Here is a 19470-nt window from a genome sequence, read left to right on the forward strand (position 1 = left end):
GATTTTGACAATAATGGTTTCATACTCATACACTGACTTGGACTAGAGCTGCTAACAGCAGGAGGCTTGAGGCAATTTCTCAGAAACAAAAACTGTGGTGTGAAGACTTTAAATGTCCCACAGAAGGGGATTGCTTTCTTTCTTTATTAGGATCCCCATTAGCTCCAGCATAAGCATTGGCTATTCTTCCTGGGGTCCACCACACATACAGTCATACACACTTATACACACTATAACCACATAAACACAACAAACAAAACAGCTCATCTCATTGAATTAACAATCAAGTACATACGGAAGAGAAACAATATTGTCATCCAGATATCAAGCCAAACACAAAAATTATAAATCAATCGCAATTCCTCAAGAATTAATAGCAAACTTGTAAATCCTTGTCTGAATGACCTTCTCAAATTATATATTTATCCATCCTGCGCTTTCACACATGTAATTCCAAGAAAATAGGGGACTAAAATACATTTCTCATTCTCTGCCAAGGGGATTTCTACTTTCACCCAGGACTGATTAGTGATTAGTAGGAAAGCCTTGTCGAAATTGTGAACCACCCAATTCAGTTCAACCGGGAATGTAAACACGACCCGACCCGACTCAGCTGCTGTGCCATTTTCCCTCTGAACACCCAGGTGTTGACCAGCGTCTGCCTGTCGGGCGCCGTGGCCGGGTCGACCCTCCTGGGCCTCAGCTGGCTGCTGATGAAGAGAGGGAGGAGGCGCCGGAGAAGAGCGGATAAGGCTGAAGGAGGAGGAGGAGGAGGAGGAGGAACGCAGGGGAGCATCGTTGTCCTGATGACGGATACTGAAGGAGAGGAAGAGTAAAGGAAAACACAGTGAATAAAAGATTGAGGAAAGAAAAAAATATATGCTTAGAGTGTCTACTTTTTATTCTATTTATTTGTATCTAGTATAGTAGTTGTAGTGTAGTGTAGTATAGTAGCTGTATAGTTTCTAGTAGTTGTAGTTGTATAGTTTATAGTAGTTGTAGTGTAGTTTTTGTGTATATATATTTTGTAATTCCGTGTTCTGACTTTTTACCTACCTAATTGTGTGTGTTTTTCCTCATTTATGTGAATTGCTGCTGAAACACTGTAATTTCCCTTTGGGGATAAATTAAGTACTATATCTATCTATCTATCTATCTATCTATCTATCTATCTATCTATCTATCTATCTGTCTATCTATCTATCTATCTATCTTTAATAATAATAATAATAATAATAAACTTTATTTATACAGCACTTTTCAAAACAAAGTTACAAGTGCTTTACATGGTTGCACCAGGATTAAAAATCTATCTATCTATCTATCTATCTATCTATCTATCTATCTATCTATCTATCTATCTATCTATCTATTTATCTATCTATCTATCTATCTTTGTTATTTACGTTTCCTCAGTTAAACGCAATGAAAAGTCAGTGAACGCAATGAAATATGGAGCTGCCATTTGGGAGCTATTTTTCCCCACATGTTCAACATTTTGCATCGCATACAACTGTCTTGTAAACAGGTTAGAGTATAATTATAAAGGTACAACTATAAGGATATTGATAATTAATCATTAGGCGTTTAATCAGCCACATAATACTACCAGAGAGGGCCTGGTTACCATTAGACATGGTATAGTAACCAGTAAAGTGCAGCTAGCTGGGCTTTATGGGATTCATCAGCAGTCGGAATGCAACTTAACATTTACTGCTGGAACTTCCCCTTATTTAATATTTCCCAGTGCGCGATACCAGTGACTAAACAGGCCAAGATGTGCAGTTTACTGAAGAGTTAAGACGATCTCTCTCTCTCTCTCTGTGTCTCCTGCAGCTACCTGTCATAACCACAAGGTGTCAGACAAACACAGAGCAACAGTCAGATAGCACAGCATCTGAAATGTAAATTGAATGCACACAGAGTTAGTTGCATTAAAAAAAAAAAGAGAGGAATATTTTCAAAAGAATATTAAAAATAATGTCTCTGTCTAAAATGTACCTCCCCACTTTTTATTCTACCTTTGCTCTTCCTGTTAGTTTTCAGCGGCCGACCTTCTTACCTATTTAAACTGAATCATCAAATTAACATAAAATCTGTAACGTCATCGACCCTGAATGATAATTACAGTGTCCACTGAATTATGCAAATGCTGTGATTTTGCTGTATGATAATAACAGTTGTGTGTGTGCAATACGTTTTATAATAAAGTTCAGCATAGAGTCAGGCTTTTTGAAGCATATTTTTGCAGCTTTTTTCTAGGATCAATTACTTGGGTCCCTTCCTGTATTCAAATATTGTATAAGAATTATTATAAAGCAGTTGAAGGGTGATTATTTTAAATTAACAGCTTCATGTCCCATCAACCCTGTTACTGTCGTCAACCCTGTTACTTAAATATATTCATAATAATGTCATAACCTCGCCAAATGGAATGCAAATACTAGTTTGTATATGTAGGGGAAGAGGAGGCCCATTATGTATTCTAAAAAAATGGGGAAATTAGAATAGAATAGAATAGAATAGAATAGAAAGCCTTTATTATCATTGTACAGAATACAACAAAATTAGGAGCACTACTCCTGATCAGTGCAATTAAAAGACACAGGGAAACAAAACAGAAACAAAACAAAACAACCTCAGCAAACAAACATCCACAGCCAACAACACAGGTTCTAAAATAATAAGTAAAATAAATAAATACAATACTACAAGTACTTATTGCACTAGAATTAATGTAATTATTGCATTAGTATGAATGTAATTATTGCACTAGATCCAGTAGGATGCCCTAGAAAGACAGTCATCATATTGTTATATCATATATAACAGGTGGTGCCCAGGATGAGAAGAGTCCAGGATGAAAAGAGTCCAGGATGAGAAGAGTCCAGGATGAGAAGAGTCCAGGATGAGAAGAGTCCAGGCTGAGAAGAGTCCAGGATGAAAAGAGTCCGGGATGAAAAGAGTCCGGGATGAGAAGAGTCCGGGATGAGGAGAGTCCGGGATGAGAAGAGTCCAGGATGAGAAGAGTCCAGGATGAGAAGAGTCCAGGATGAGAAGAGTCCGGGATGAGGAGAGTCCGGGATGAGAAGAGTCCGGGATGAGAAGAGTCCAGGATGAGAAGAGTCCGGGATGAGGAGAGTCCGGGATGAGGAGAGTCCGGGATGAGAAGAGTCCGGGATGAGGAGAGTCCGGGATGAGAAGAGTCCAGGATGAAAATAGTCCGGGATGAGAAGAGTCCAGGATGAGAAGATTCCAGGATGAGAAGAGTCCAGGATGAAAAGAGTCCGGGATGAGAAGAGTCCGGGATGAGAAGAGTCCGGGATGAAAAGAGTCCAGGATGAGAAGAGTCCAGGATGAAAAGAGTCCAGGATGAGAAGAGTCCAGGATGAGAAGAGTCCGGGATGAAAAGAGTCCAGGATGAGAAGAGTCCAGGATGAAAATAGTCCAGGATGAGAAGAGTCCAGGATGAGAAGAGTCCAGGATGAAAATAGTCCAGGATGAGAAGAGTCCAGGATGAAAAGAGTCCAGGATGAGAAGAGTCCTTTTGAATGTTTTTGGCTCTGCAGAGGCGGTGGGAGCTGGAGATGTCTTCCAGGGAGGGCAGAGGCCAGCCGATGGTTTTCTGTGCTGATGAGCCTCTGAAGAGCTCTCCTGGCTGGAGGAGCGGAGGAAGGCCACCAGCAGCTTTTCTTCCATCCTGTTTTTCCTGAGCAGTCGGGATGGAAGAAGAGCTGCTGGTGGCCTTCAGCCGCTCCTCCATGGAGAGTGCACTGCATGGCGTCCTGTGTCTCAGTGTGGTACAGGAGATCTCCTCAGAGGGCCATCAACACACTGCACAGAAATTGTTTCAATAATGACATTTCTTTTAAAAGGAAAGCATCACTTTAAGGTGATCAACACAAATGTAATGACTTTATTGAAGCAAAAATGCATTTTTATTAAATAACTATTGATTATTATGGTAGAATAAGGGACAACTTCATAGAGCATGTTATGGTTTTGTGTCAAAAATGTCTTTAAATCACACGGATTTGCATCTGCCTGCGTTGGAAACAATGTTTTTCTGTAAGTCAGACGTGTCTTCTCTCTGACTGAAGGCTAAAAAGATGGAAAAATAGAAAAAAGATGGAAAAATAGAAAAAAGTATTACAAGTAGTCAGAGGTGGAAAGTGACTAAGTACATTTACTCAAGTACTGTACTTAAGTACAATTTAGAGGTACTTGTACTTTACTTGAGTATTACCATTTCATGCTACTTTATACTTCTACTCCACTACATTTCAGAGGGAAATATTGTACTTTTTACTCCTCTACCTTTATTTGATAACTTAAGTTACTAGTTACTTTGCTGATTCAGATTATTAATACAAAATATAATCAACTAATAAACTGTGATGTATTATTATAGATTACTGTAAGATACCCAGCAGTATATAAAGTAGTGGAAATCAGCCCCACCTTTACCAGCTGCAACATTAAAGTGATGCTTACACATTAATGCATCGATAATAATAATTCAATAATATAATATATACTGTATTATTCTGAAATGGGCCATTCTGCATAATGAGTACTTTTACTTTTGTTGCTTTAAGTACATTTTGATGCTAATACTTTTGTACTTTTACTTAAGTAACGTTTTGAATGCAGGACTTTTACTTGTAACAGAGTATTTTAATACTGTGGTATTTCTACTTTTATTTAAATAAAAGATCTGAGTACTTCTTCCACCACTGCTAGTAGTACTATACTTCAATATAATGAAGAGCAACAGAGCGGTCGCTGGGCAGATTCAGTCGACCTGCTCGGTTAAGTAAGGGTTAAAAAACAAACCGACAGGTCACTGCAACTTCCTGGTTTATGAGGCAGATATTTATGGCATGTGACAACTTCTTCTTCTTGATAGTGAAACTGGTAGATCTGAGTAGTGTGCTTGTAGCACACAGTGAAACCCGGTTGTCTTAATGTAAGGTTTTTTTTTCAGGTTTAGGGTTAAGAAAAGGGATATTTTAGAGTGAAGGTTGGCTGTCTTAATGATTATTTTAGGCATAAGGTTAGGCTTAGCTGGTATTTCAGGTGGGTCAGATTAAAGTTAGGCACAGACAGTGAAAGGTGGTTGTCTTTATAGAAGGTTTTTTAACATGTTGGTAAAGCTGAAAGTAAGGTAAGAGAAGTCAGTGTCTTGGGTTCAGGTCTGGGCTGAGGTCTGGGTTCGTGGTTTGGCACATGCTCAGTTTGCCTGTGGTTGTTGTAAATTAATAATTTGTCTGACATGAGGCTTGAACTTTGAGCCTCTGGCACCGCCGCCGGCTGTATTTCTCTGGAGGAGAAATCTCTGACAGAGCAGAGCCATGACCGAGCACCAGCTGAAGATACTGATGGTTGGAGACGGAAATGTTGGGAAATCCTCCTTTGTGCATCGATACGTCAACGGACAGTTCAGTAAGACCTACAAGATGACAGTGGGAGGTGAGACTCTGCAGAAAATCTTCATCTTAAGACATTTAGTCTGTTATTGAGTCCTAAAATCGTAATTTTCTGTCAACGAGGTTCGATGATTTCTCTTGTTTCCAATGCAAAATCGACTTGTTTCAAGAATTTTGTAGCATCAAGTCCATTTTCATTTTCTTCTTCTTTCCTTATTCTGACTGGTTTCAACAGACTGACGCTCATTTCTAGAAAACTCCTGAAACAAGTGAAGCTGCAGTGGAGACAAGTGGAGTTATCTCTCCTCACTGCAGAATGTCTCTCTTGGTTTAAGAAAAATGAGATTTGAAGGTTGAATATGAGACTAAATGACAGGATCTTATTTTTTTTACAATCAGAATCTCAGTTTAGATTCTGTTGTTGTCTAATGAACATGTGACCACTTTCTCTTTCTTTATTGCTCAGTTTTCTTCTTAGTGTTGTTGTTGTGTGTTTGATCCTAGGCTCTAATGCAGTGTCCATACTGTATCTTTGAAGAGCTAAGATAGAAAAATACTCTCTCTCTCTCTCTCCTTTGTCTCTCTGTCTCTCTCTCTCTCTCTATCCCTCTCTCTCCTTTGTGTCTATCTGTCTCTCTCTCTCCCTCTCTCCTCTGTGTCTATCTCTCTCTGTCTCTGTCTCTCTCTCTCTCCTCTCTGTCTATCTCTCTCTGTCTGTCTCCCTCTCCCCTCTGTGTCTATCTCTCTCTGTCTCTGTCTCTCTCTCTCCTCTGTCTCTCTCTCTCTCTCTCTCTCTCTCTCTCTCCTCTCTGTCTATCTCTCTCTCTGTCTCTCTCTCTCTCCTCTGTCTCTCTCTCTCCCTCTCTCTCTCTCCCCCTCTCCTCTGTGTCTATTTCTCTCTCTCTCTCTCTCCCTCTCTCTCTCTCCTCTGTCTCTCTCTCTCTCTCCTCTGTGTCTGTCTATCTCTCCCTCTCTCTCTGTCTGTCTGTCTGTCTGTCTGTCTGTCTGTCTGTCTGTCTGTCTCTCTCTCCCTCTCTCTCTGTCTGTCTCTTTCTCTCTCTCCCTCTCTCTCTCCTCTGTGTGTCTCTCTCTCTCCCTCTCTCCCTCTCTCTCTCTCTCTGTCTGTCTGTCTGTCTGTCTCTCTCTCCCTCTTTCTCTCTAAAAATCTGTTGCTCGCTCTCCCCTTTTCTCTTCTCTCTCTCTCTCTCTCTCTCTCTCTCTCTCTCTCTCTCGCTCTCTCTCTCTCTCTCTCTCTCCAGTGGACTTTTTTATGAAGGTGCTTCCCTGGTCAGACACAGAGAAAGTCAGACTGCAGCTCTGGGACGTTGCAGGTATAAAACATTCCACAACAGAAATACATGCAAACTGGGATGAATAGATCTGTAGATAGATGGATGGATGGATAGATAAATAAATAGACAATGGATAATGCTGAAATTCACATGCTGGCTATACAGACCGTCTCATGTGTGTGTGTGTTCTCCCTCCAGGCCAGGAGCGTTTCATATCCATGACCAGGATCTACTACAAAGGGGCGTCCGGCTGTGTGGTGATGTTCGACGTCACCGACTCCTCCAGCTTCCTCAACTGTCGCCACTGGAAACAAGACCTGGACCTCAAGGCCACGCTGCCCAACGGAGGCTCCGTCCCCTGCATCCTGCTGGCCAACAAGGTGCGATGTGTGTGGCGATGGTGGAGCGGTTACAGGAATACACACACGCTAAGTCAACTCTCACACACTCGTTACATAATGAGAAGGTAGACGCCAAAACCATCCATGTGTTCCTGGTAGAGTATTTGCTCCGGTGCTCCACGCTAACACTTTAGCATAAATTATGTATGTATTATGTAAATGTATTTTGTGTCTTGAGGTCCATTCAAAGCTGTGTGTGTGGTGTCATGAACCAAAAACACTCTCAATCCGTTTTGACACGTTCATTTTCCAGCATCTCTCTGAGCCTTACCAAGAACAGGCTGTTTCTGTCGCCGTGTCTTTAAGGCTCATTAATATTAACGACCCCTCTGTTCCGATTGGCTAACCGTTTCAAGAGTGAGACGCCGCAGCCTGGCAGCTACAGGTAGGGAAAACTCTCCGGTAATAAACGATGACAACCGCTCAACCGCTTTGAAAAAAAACACTTTGTTAGTCTATTATTTCTTACAAAAATGATAATGAGCGAACCTTTGTGACGCCACAAAGTTACGGAAGTCCAAACGGCTCGTTTAGAGGCTCGCTGCACTAATATGGATTGTGTGGATTTAGTTGGCGACCGTGCGTTTTGATACTTTCACCATGTTTAGATAGACCATCCAACTCCTTTATCATCACAGAGGCAAGAGGAGTCCTGCTTTACTCCATATGGGACCTTTAACAGTGAGAAAAAAAAAACTTGCAGCAGCTGCAAAGCTAAATGCTAAGTAATCTTAAATGATGTGTGGCCAAGTCTGGCAGTTTTGTGTAGGAGATTGGTAAAAAATTGACATGAAAAATATGATACAAAAATAACAAAGTTGAACTACCAGGGACTATTTTCCAGGGAATACGTGGTTGCTGACCTGAAATAGAAATAGAAATAGAAATAGAAATAGAAATAGAAATAGAAATAGAAATAGTTCCTAAATGAAACCTGGATACATCAGTGAGCCTCTGCTTTACCCACCAGCTGAACTCAGTCTCAGTCAGGCTCACAGTGCCACATGTGCACCAAAGTTTTTTGACATTTTTGTGACCAAACGACCGACAGACCGATTTTTACGAGCTGCCTGGAACCACTGACAAGTTTTTATTACTAAATGTCTTTAGTCTTTTCAGTTGCTGGTGGCCTTCTGTCACCACAGTTAATGATCTACCAGGGACACATGGGTTATTTTGGTGTCTGTGTTCTCATTGCCTAATGGGGAAGACAGGACGTGAGCCGAAATTTGATAGATAGATACATTTTAAAGTCATTTTCTAGTTTTTAATTAAGTGCAGCGTTTCCCACAGACAAACATTAGTACTGGGCAATCTTCAATAAATATAGAATCAAACAAACTGCATAAAATCCATAATCTGAGAAGTGAGTGACACCTCTCTTTATCTCTCTCTCTCTCTCTCTCTCTCTCCCTCCCTCTCTCTCTCTCTCTCTCTCTCTCCCTTTCTCTCTCTCCCTCTCTCTTCTCTCTCTCCTCTCTCTACCTCTCCTCTCTCTCTCTCCCTCTCCCTCTCCCCCCCCTCTCTCTCTCTCTCTCTCCCTCTCCCTCTCTCTCCTCTCTCTCCTCTCTCTCTCCTCCCCTTCTCTCTCTCTCCCCCTCCTTTTCTCTCCCTCTCTCTCTCTCTCTCTCTCTGTCTCCCTCCCTCTACCTCTCCCTCCCTCTCTCTCTCTCTCTCCCTCCCTTTCCTCTCTCTCTCCCCCCTCCCTCTCTCTCTCTCTCTCTCTCTCTCTCCCCCCCTCTCCCTCTCTTCTCTCTCCCCTCTCTCCCTCACTTTTTCTCTCTCCTCTCCCTCCCTCCCTTTCTCTCTCTCTCTCTCTCTCTCTCTCTCTCTCCCTCTCTCTCTCTCTCTCTCTCCAGTGTGATCTAGCAGACAGAGTGGTATCAGCAGAAAGCATTGACAGCTTCAGTAAGGCCAACGGCTTCATCGCCTGGATGGAGACGTCAGTCAAGGACAACAAGAACATCGAAGAGGCTATGAGGTAAAAAAAACAGGACAAGTGTTGTTCAAGAACTCAAGGCTGTGAAAATGAATGACTGCAAGTCCAAAGAATGAGCGTGACTAATGTTACTTCCCTAAACTTTGAATACAATTTGGATTTTTGGAAGAGCTTTATATGGGCTTGAAAAAAGAAGATCCCGCACACTGCTCTTACTCAGCGTCACCGTTTAATGATCACCAACGTTTCAGTCCCTCTGGACCTTCTTCAAGACTGCTAAACAGGAAGGAAGAGCTTTATATACAATTTAAAACTATAAAAAAAACAATACACACAGTAATAAATGCAAGAATCAAAGCAGTTTACAAAGTGCTTTACAGAAATATAAAACAATAAAAACTAGACACAATAAAAAAAAACCCATAAATAAATAAAATGATAAGAGGGAAAGCATAATCAGGTGTATAAAACAGATTCAGCAGCTTTCACACTGGCAGGAAGACACCTTGAACAGCAGACTGTAATGAGCGTCATAAAATTGTTTATACAGAGTAAAGTTTTTTATGTATATGCTCATGTAGATTCACCAGCAGCCTCTGAAACAACGAGGTTGTTGGGTTTGGCTGCTGTGGGCTAAAACCCTTCTGCACAGGATCCACTGAGAGAAGAGATGAGATGAGAGTTCTTGACATTTACATTACGGCATTTAGCCGATGCTCTCCTCCCACGGCTGGGAGATTTTCCCTTATTTGGACAAACGCCTGTTTCATGAAAGCCTTGTTTGAAGTGTCAGCATGACTGATAGATGTACAATACAATAAGAGACAAAAACACGTATGATGACGTACGAGCACGCCAAGAGCACGGACTTGACATAGTAGCCTACATCAGTGATTCTCAACCGTTTTCATATCAAGGACCCCAACGTGGGGTCCGGGGACCACCAGGGGGTCCTTGAGGGGGTTCCAGGGGGTCCACAGCAAATTGGTGAATTGTTAAACTTCAGCATTATTTCATTTATTAGAAATTAACACAATTAGAGAATGTAGAAGAATGACTGTTTTGATCATAGTTTCTCTGTTATCAATTCAATTCAAATGAGCTTTATTGGCATTAAATACAACAGTATCTGTTGCCAAAGCAAAACAGTGATAGTCAAGAAAAAGTAGCAATAATACAACAAAGATAATTGAACAATAGAAAGTTGCAATTATTCAATCACACAAAGAAAAAAATGGAAAATATTTAGGTCAGTTCTCCTGTCTCAGTTTGTGGCACACTCACGTTTTTCTCCAAGGATATAAAGGAGTTTTTTGTCAGGACGAAGTTTTTCGAAATTACACACATTTTGGAGTTTGGAGAAATATTTCTCTCTCACATTTTCATACCTGGTGCAGTTCAGAAGGAAGTGCAGCTCTGTCTCCACCGTTATGGAATTCTGGACAAAATCAAATCTGACAATAAAAATATTCTGTGGCCCTAAAAATAGTCTGTGGCTCTAATGTGGACTAAATTAGGGGTTCTTGATATGAAAAAGGTTGAGAGACACTGCCTGGTTTCCACTCCACTAACCCTCACTGCACCTGTTGTGTTTCAGGAGGCTGGTGCAGGAGATTCTGTCGGTCCAGTCTGTCCTGAACTCGGTCCGACCCGGGTCTAACGACAGCATCAATCCTCAGCTGGACTCAGAGTCCAACACCAGGGGAGCGGCCGGCTGCTGCTGAACGCTCACCAGAGTCTTCCTCAGCCTTCAGACTATACAGGGCCGATAAAGGCTGATTATTTATGACCCTCAGGCTGCTTCAGGTGCCTGTGAGCAAGGCACCGGACCCCCAGTGAAGCTGCTTACTGGCCCGCCTCAGTAGACAACTGGTTGTACTGGGCAGCTCCCAGTACAGGAGCACTACCAAACCAAACCCCTTCATTTTATCCCTGAAATGTCCTTAGTTTCTCCATTACATTAACATTGATTATCCATTAAAATACCATAGCTTTTAAAAAGTAAGGTTAGTATCATGGGTTTATGAGGGATTTACTCATGGGTCTACGCCATATTAAGTGGAAATTAATGGAAAAGTTTCTGTCTCCCTGAATTTTTCCATTATATTAGAAAGTAAGGAGTCAAGATTAAGGGGGTGTTTAAGGAGGTTTTGACGGTATCTCCTCCATGAATAACTCCCTTAATTAATTTTAAGGGGTTTTGCATGAATTAAGGGGGTGAATTCATGTAAATTAATGAAAATGTAAGGATATTTTAAGGGATTACTGGTTGGTAGAATGTGTTTGAGTGTGAATCAGGAAGCTGCTGCTGCTGCTCAGAGAATCTTCGCTGGATAACTACAAATAAAAGAAACGGTCTTCATGGTACATGTGTGATGTAGTGTGGTATATGACATGTTATATGATGGCATGTAAAGCCCTTTGAGACCTGACAGTGATAAAGAGATATAAAAATAGACTAGACTAGACTTCGCCTGCAGAAATCACTGTTTCTTTTTTTTAATATTTTATTTTGGGCTTTTTTCCAATATATAAGCAAACAGAAAAATACCAAAAACAGAACTCATGCCCCCCGCAAAAAGCCACATTAAAAATCAAGTATACAACATGGGTGACATGGATGAGGATGTTACAGTAATTGTCCATGCATGCCAGATTAGTCCGTGTCAACAATGTGCCCTTGGTGCTGCCCCAGTAAGTCCAGTATATCCGCTCTGTGGCCGCAGCAGCAGGCTGTGGTTATACTGGGCAGCTCCTTGGTGTGTGTGTGTGGATATGAAACAGGGCGATGATGAAAACCTTTTTTACTTTTGTTGATCACAGTCAAAGATAATTAACACCTGTTTTAAAGTAATAATCTGTGATATTTTCATATAAATAAAAGTCTGTTTTGATGCTCTCTCTCTCTCTACTGTGTCGTCTTTTTTCCTTTGGATTTTCTGTTGCTGCAGTTTGAGTTTCTCTTTTCTTTGTCTGTTCAGCCATGGTGGCTATCACTGCTCATGCTAACTACCCAGTTCCTCTTCTTATGTTGAATCCAAACAAACCGGAAAAACGGGTAAAACGCATCCCTGGATATCTTAAATCTCATATTACTATGAGACATCGTCAGTGTTTCTGTGTAAGCCTCAAGTTCCTGCTGCTTGAAGTTTAGTTTTGTATCAGTTTGTGGATCCGCCTCGCCCTAAAAACCAAAAACTGTCCAACCAAAAGTGTTTAAAAAGGAAGTGAGAACTTTACATTGGGCCAAATTGAGAAGTGGCAAGTATTAAGACAACTAGAATTTATAACCTCCTCCTCTCCTTGTCTCCTCTCCTCTCATTTCCTCTCCTCCTTTCCTCTCCTCTCCTTGTCTCCTCTCCTCTCATTTCCTCTCCTCTCCTCCCCTCTCCTTTCCTCTCCTCTCCTCCTCCCCTCTCCTTTCCTCTCCTCCTCTCCTCATCTCCTCTCCTCCTCTCCTCCATGGTGGGACACATAAACACACAAACCGCTCTCCAATTATAGTAGAGGGATTTAGAGAGTACCATATTTATTCTGTGATCCTTTGTGTTTTTACTGTGTTTTGGGTTTTATGTCAAGTTATTGTTGTTTCTTGTGTTTTAACACTTCCAAGGACACAAGGAAGGAAGCGTTTTAACACTTCCTTGTGCTCTCCTCCCGAGTCAAATGATATTCTAAGCGTATATTTTCCTATATTTTCCCAAGTTGCATCTTGTTCTATCGCTGGTTTTTATTGTCCTCTTGTTCCAAACTGCATTTGAAGTTTGTAAGAAGTGCTTTATATATAAATCTGACTTGACCATTTGTGCCTCAAAAACATGCACTGGACTTCATAAAAAAACAAATTCATAAAAGTCCATGTTGTGAGGCTGTTTTCCAGACATGGTATGGTATTTGTTACAGTACATGTGCCACCTATTCTTTGTTTTACCCACCTTCCCGTATTGTTTGCTGTTGTGTGTGTTCCTTTCAATCACTGAGATGTACAGAGTGCTGATATGTGTTTTAATACCAATATTTTTGTATTGAACATGTGTAAATTTGACCATTTTCATGCCAAAAAGTCCCAAAAATTAAGTTTCCCCTTGAATTTTTTTACTTATCAGGGTGGAAAATCCTCTGAAACAACATCCTCTTTAAACCATCATGGGACACTAAAACTCTCCACTGAAACTAATGAAATTCATTCAGGGTTAGCCGCTCCTTAAAGGCAGAGTGACGCCCCCCCTCCCACACACACACACACACACACACACACACACACACACACACACACACACACACACACACAGCTATAGGTGAAACATTAGACTTTTAAATGTAATATTAATTTACAGTGAATATTATTGAAAAAATAAATGAATACATAAAATACTGTTTCTATGGTCAGGGAGGAACCTCTGTCTCATCAGCAGCACAACTGGCCGATATCTGATATTTAATAAAAGATATATATGATATATCAGTCTAACCCTGGTACTCACACACACACACACACACTCACACACGGAGAGAGAGAGAGAAGTGTGTGTGGTGATGAAGGGGATGAAGGGGAAGGTCTATGGGTGTGAGAACGAGGTGTGGAGTGTGGAGGATCGCCTCCGCCAACACACTGAGTCAGAGAGGCACATGGTGTCCCCATGGTGAGCGGGGGGTGTGTGTGTGCATGTGTGTGCATGTGTGTGTGTGTGTGTGTGTGAGAGTGTGTGTGAGTGTGTGCCAGCAAGCGCTATGGAGGTGTCAGTGTATGTAAGGGCATGTGTTCTTGTATGTGTGTGTGTGTGTGTGTGTCAGTGAGGCACATGATGTGTAGGAGCTGTCGAAGGGTGTGTGTATGTGTGTGTGTGTGTGTGTGTGTGTGTGTGTGTGTGTGTGTGAGCGCGGCACATGGAGGTGCAGGTGCCCTGGAGGTGTCACCACCCTCGGCTGTCAGACCCCCTCTCTGTCTTAATTTATCTACACAAGCCTTGAAATAGAGATTTTTGAGTGTGTGTGTGTGTGTGTGTGTGTGTGTGTGTGGGGGGGTTTATGTCACAGAATTGTATTCAAGTTCTGTAGTATATCCAAAACTGTATCCAAGCGACTCATATTCAGCTGTTTCTTTGTGTGTTCTTAACTGGTATGAACACCACAGAAGAAGAGCCAGACAATTCAATTCAAGTTCTGTAGAATGCGCATATGTGTGTGTGTGTGTGTGTGTGTGTGTGTGTGTGTGTGTGGGTTTCTATTCTTACCAGTGAGTTGGAGGAGGGAGGGACAGAGGGATGGAGGGATGGAGGGAGGGATGGAGGGAGGGATGGAGGGATGGAGGGAGTTCTCCACTGTGACTCAGACTCTCTGTAGTTTTGGGAAACTCTCAGCAAAATGCCTTCTGTTGGTTGGAGTTTTGTCAGTGTGGGATTTGTCAGGAAGGATTAGTCACCGCAGCGTACGAGCATCATCAAGTCATCACGTCCACCTCGTTTTATCCGCGGTTATATTTTAATATTTTATATCTTCAGCTCGTGCTCTTATCCGGCGGCAGGTTCCAGGGAATCTCACCGGAACAAAACTTCACTTAACAGCAGTGATTCTCAACCTTTTTCATGTCAAGGATCCTAATTTTAGTTTAGTTTAGTTTATTTGACAAATACATCAAGGAATACACAAAAAGTCGCAGACTTATTTCCATTGTGGTCCTTGCTCTTAGACATACAGTACACATAGGGACATACAGCACACATACACTTTTATGGTAAAAAAAAAAAAGTATCTAAAATCCTTACAATGCAATCTAATTGACAAGCATCTTAAAAATAAAGTACACATTATTGCAACGTCCCTTCCTCTGACCTGTCCCCTTACTCTTGGACCTTTTCCAGGAGCCACCTTTTAACTTTAGCTTTAAAGTTGTTTGATGGCCAGTGGTAGCTTATTCCATTCATAAGGCCCTAGGAATGCAAATGAACATTGGCCAATATATAGTATAGTAAAGTTTAGTTCACATTAGAGCCCCCATTTGATTAGATTTTGTCTCTCAGACCCAAATCTGAGAACATTTATATTGTCAGATATGATTTTGTCCAGAATTCCATGACTATCTGTATTGTAGGTAGAGAGATAACAGAGAAACTATGATCAAAACAGTCATTCTTCTACATTCTCTAATTGTGTTCACTTCTTGTAAATGAAATAATGGTGAAGCTTAACAATTTGTCAATTTGCTGTGGACCCCCTGGAACCCCCTCAAGGACCCCCTGGTGGTCCCTGGACCCCACATTGAGAACCACTGACTTACAGGACAATCTATCTAACGAACCTGCCACCATGAGCTGTTCTCATAGGATACTTATTGGATTCTTAGCTGTTATAGTAATAGTAGTGGTAGAAGCAGTTGTAATAGTAATAGAGATGGGATGATACATTGAAATTCAATATATCGCAATACAATAAAGTGACAATCCGTATCGTGGGTCTTTTCCATGTGATTCTAAAAGGAGAGAGGACAGAGTTCAGACTGGATTCTTTTCACTGGAAACATTAGAAACGACAAAAATAAAGTGCAGAGACAAAGTAAAGTCAGATTCCTCTTCTCACTGTGAATGGATCCACAGTTTGTCGGTTTACGTCGATCCAGTTTCTGCTGCTGATGGAGAGACACACGATCTGTTCTGTGATGGATGGGAGTTAAAATAGCCTTGCTCACATCGAGGCTATTTTCTACTGCGGACAAGAGAGACGCAGATAGGAAGAGTTTCCCCTCCCACACGGCCCGTTTATTTCATCCTGCTTTTATCACCTAGCCTTGTTCTGACTGTAAACACTACTGTTACGGTCTAGTCTGTCCTCTATTTATCAGGGACTCGAGACACAGTTTTAATAGCTTGAGACTTGACTTGATGCATGAAGAGAAGACTTGAGACTCGACTTGACTTGGGTTCTGGTGACTTGGGACTCGACTCTGACTTGTACTCTGATGACTTGAAAAGGTTTCTAAAGTCTTGACTTGAGATCTTGTGTTTGTGTAAATGACTTAGATTGAAAGTGATGAGATTTGTTCCAGCGGACGACTGAATTTAAATTCTGTTTTCTGAATTTGTATGGAATGATTGAATTTATTGAAGTTGAAACTGATTATAGAAATCAAACTCATGATGCTCTTACCAAGTTTTTATCCTATTAAAACCATATTGCATTGAAAAGTCCTAGATATTTAGTTTTCTTTAAGATATTAAATTGATACTGGACTCTTGATTTGTTCTGACTTGACTTGCTGTTCTACATTTAGACTTGAGACTTGACATTAATGACATGGACTTGACTTGGACTTGACTTGGTAATCTACATTTAGACTTGGGACTTGAATTGAGACTGACTTGGGACTTGAGTAAAGTTGACTCACACCTCTGGTAATTCAGTCTTCCCAACACCAAAGGTTTTATTTTCATTAGAGAAATTAAACAAGTCCAATATATTAGCTTCCATCCATTCACACACTTGACTTGATGCATGAAGAGAAGACTTGAGACTTGACTTGACTTGGGTTCTGGTGACTTGAGACTTGACTTTGACTTGTACTTTGATGACTTGAAAAGGTACAGAGGTACAAGTACAGAGTTTCATTCCAAAACAACATAGGCAGCAATTGGAAATAAACTCTGTACATGACTGAAACCTCTTGATCCTCATGGACAGAGTGCTGCAACTTCCTTTTCTAATGATTTTCTTTTTAACATTTTACAGTTAGAACCTCTGCTCATCTATATTTGATGACGATGGAATTACATTTCACCATGAGATAGCTACTGACCAAGTGACACCTTCTCATATAAAATATGATTTAAGTTATTAGCCATCTTAAGAACCTGGTCTAACAGAGGCAGGCTGAGGGAAAGTCACCAAAAAACAAAATTACAACACGCATCCCCAGCATGTTGATGAATTATTAAACTTCAGCATTATTTCATTCACGAGAAGTTAACACAATTAGAGAATGTAGAAGAATGACTCTTTTTATCATAGTTTCTCTGTTATCTCTCTACCTACAATACAGACAGTCACGGGATTCTGGACAAATTTTTTATTTATTTTATTTATCCTTTATTTAACCAGGTTTTTCAAGGGAGCCCTGGGGCAAGTCAAAAGCAGCAGCCAATACACAACAATGACAAAGAGCAACAAGACAAAGACAAAACAATAAATAACATAATAATAATAATACATACAGTAAACACAACAACTGTATCACATTATGCAATATCCATTTAGCATGATCTATTGTAGTAAAATGAGGAGGAAGGGAAAGAGAAAGCTAGGATCTGACAAGCTAGCATCTGACTCCTGCTTAGAAGAGCGGGACACAGAAAAAGAGAAAGAGAAAGACACAGAATAGAATGAGAGAACTAAGGATGAGGATTATTGAAACATGTGCAACTTTCAGACTTAACTGATTGGAGCAGACCTTTAGAGTCACCTGTGGGAATGAGAGACTCTAACTTGGCATCCTTCTGAAGGAGGCTCCAGCACCAGGGGGCAGAGTAACTGAACGCCATCTTTCCGAACTCAGTGGATGGGCGTGGTACAGTAAGAAACAATGAGTCAGTAGAACGCAGATTGTACTTCCTAAAATTCCAGTGACTGCAGAGGTAACCAGGGAGTCTACCATTAATGACTTTGTAAATAAAGGAGTGCCAATGGAACCATCTACGGAGACCAAGGGAGGCTAAACCAGCTCTCCCGTGTATCACTTTGCTCTGAGCTCTGAAAGCATTATTTCCATTCCATACCATTTTCAATCATACTGGGAAAATGTGTTTGATATGCCACTTCCTTGGTTCAGAATCTTTAACTCCTATTTATAAGATATTACCTACAAGGAGAATGCTTAAGTTGTGGAAGATAATTGATGAAAGATTTTGCTCTGATGAGGAGGAGGATGCCATGCATTTATTTTGGTGCCGTCCACTTGTTGCATGCTTTTGGCAGCAGGTGGCGGATTGGTTACTTTCACAAGCCATTTTCTTGCCTTTGTCCCCTCTCACAATTATGTGGGGAGTTCATGATGACCAAAATACTTTATTGAATACAATTGTATTGCTTGGCAAACTTTACATATTTAATACTCCAAATAAACAGTTATCATTGGCATTTATTTCCTTCCTTAAACATCACTATTTGTTGGAAAGGCTAATTATGAGAGGGAAAGGTAAGGGACTTGCTTTTACTGGTAAATGGGAAAAACTATCAGTTATAAAGGCATGGGACTTTGAGTTTTGATATGTCCTGTTTTTGTATTCTTCTGTTCCTGTTCCTGTTTTTTTTTTTTTTTTTTTTTGCCTTGTGTATTGGCTTTATTTATAAAAACTGTAAATGGAGTATATAATACTATATTATGTTCTGTTCTTTTATGTAACTTTATACATAATTATTTATATATATAAGCTAATATGACTATACCTGCATTTGTTTATATCAGTTAGACTTTCTCTACCTTTTTTTCTTCATAACTGGGCTGTGATCTCCATTTTCTCTCGCTAATATACTTTGTTTTACATTTGTTATGTTTACAGTGTTTTTCTTCTCTTCTCCAATGTCTCTACATGTTTATGTTTTTTTTTTTTTCGTTTTTTTTTTTTTTAATTTCTGTGCGTTTTTATGTTGTATTGTTATTTTTGTTAAGTAAATAAAAAAAATAAAAAAATAAATAAAAAAAACAGCCCTCCCGTAAAGATGGCAGTGATGAGTAAGGGATTTAGCATTTGTGATAAAGCGTAAAGCACTGTGATAGACAGTATCAAGGCCTTGCAGTGTGGTCGTAGAGACATGCATATATAAAACATATCCATAATCAATCATTGGCAGAAAAGTAGCAATAACCAATTTCTTCCTGGCCTGCCAGGTAAAACAGGATCTATTTCTAAAATAAAAACCAAGATTCACTCTCAGTTTTTTCACCAATTTTTCAATGTGAAGTTTAAATGTAAACTTCTCATCAATCCATAAACTTAGGTATTTATAGGCAGAGACTTTCTCAATACCTTTTCCATCCAATGTGGATATAATGGTGGAAATAGGCTGGGAGCAAAATCATATCCGACAATATAAATATTCTCAGATTTGGGTCCGAGAGACAAAGTTTCATCAGATGGGGGTCTGTGGCTCTGATGTGGACTGAATTAGTGCGGCCTTGAATGAAAAAGGTTGAGAATCACTGATATAGAGTATAACAGTGTCCAAGGGTGGATTTTTCCTTCAGAAGCTTGCTGGTTTTTTGTTAATGTGCGGGATGAAAACAGAGTCTTAGGAAACAAGAGAAGGTAGGTAAGCTGTGATGAACGTTATCTTTTGTTTCCATAGACAGACCTTTATGAAATCTGCTTTTTACTTATTTTATTCTCAATGTATTTGCCTGTTTTGTTCTTATGCAATCC

At 40.4% G+C, this 19470-nt stretch overlaps 2 protein-coding genes across 2 annotated transcripts in view; both read left to right on the forward strand.

Annotated features, from left to right (window-relative positions):
- tmem81 (transmembrane protein 81) overlaps positions 1-836 on the forward strand; it is a 2841-nt gene extending 2005 nt beyond the window's left edge. Inside the window, exon 5 of the mRNA XM_071545568.1 lies at positions 645-836. Coding sequence (XP_071401669.1) covers positions 645-836 — 192 coding nt within the window. The remainder of the gene's footprint in view (positions 1-644) is intronic.
- Positions 837-4922: 4086 nt separating this feature from the next.
- On the forward strand, positions 4923-11941 carry LOC139666378 (ras-related protein Rab-7L1-like). The gene is made up of 5 exons (XM_071545570.1): positions 4923-5472; positions 6689-6760; positions 6920-7101; positions 8982-9103; positions 10659-11941. The coding sequence occupies exons 1-5, from the start codon at positions 5355-5357 to the stop codon at positions 10783-10785; spliced, it is 621 nt and encodes a 206-aa protein (XP_071401671.1). The 5' UTR covers positions 4923-5354; the 3' UTR covers positions 10786-11941.
- The last annotated feature ends 7529 nt before the right edge of the window (positions 11942-19470 follow it).

Source organism: Centroberyx affinis, unplaced genomic scaffold, assembly GCF_046629955.1.
Source record: "Centroberyx affinis isolate AG114_WGS23_722 - 3 ecotype Tasmania unplaced genomic scaffold, CSIRO-AGI_Caff_v1 ptg004969l_1, whole genome shotgun sequence".
Taxonomy (NCBI): domain Eukaryota; kingdom Metazoa; phylum Chordata; class Actinopteri; order Beryciformes; family Berycidae; genus Centroberyx; species Centroberyx affinis.

What these genes read in the sequence shown, in the direction of transcription:
- LOC139666378 (XM_071545570.1), top strand. Translation starts at nt 5,355, where the DNA reads ATGACCGAGCACCAGCTGAAGATACTGATGGTTGGAGACGGAAATGTT. An exon ending in GCAGCTCTGGGACGTTGCAG is followed by an intron (nt 6,761 to 6,919) that starts GTATAAAACATT and finishes TTCTCCCTCCAG; the next exon opens with GCCAGGAGCGTTTCATATCC. An exon ending in AACATCGAAGAGGCTATGAG is followed by an intron (nt 9,104 to 10,658) that starts GTAAAAAAAACA and finishes GTTGTGTTTCAG; the next exon opens with GAGGCTGGTGCAGGAGATTC.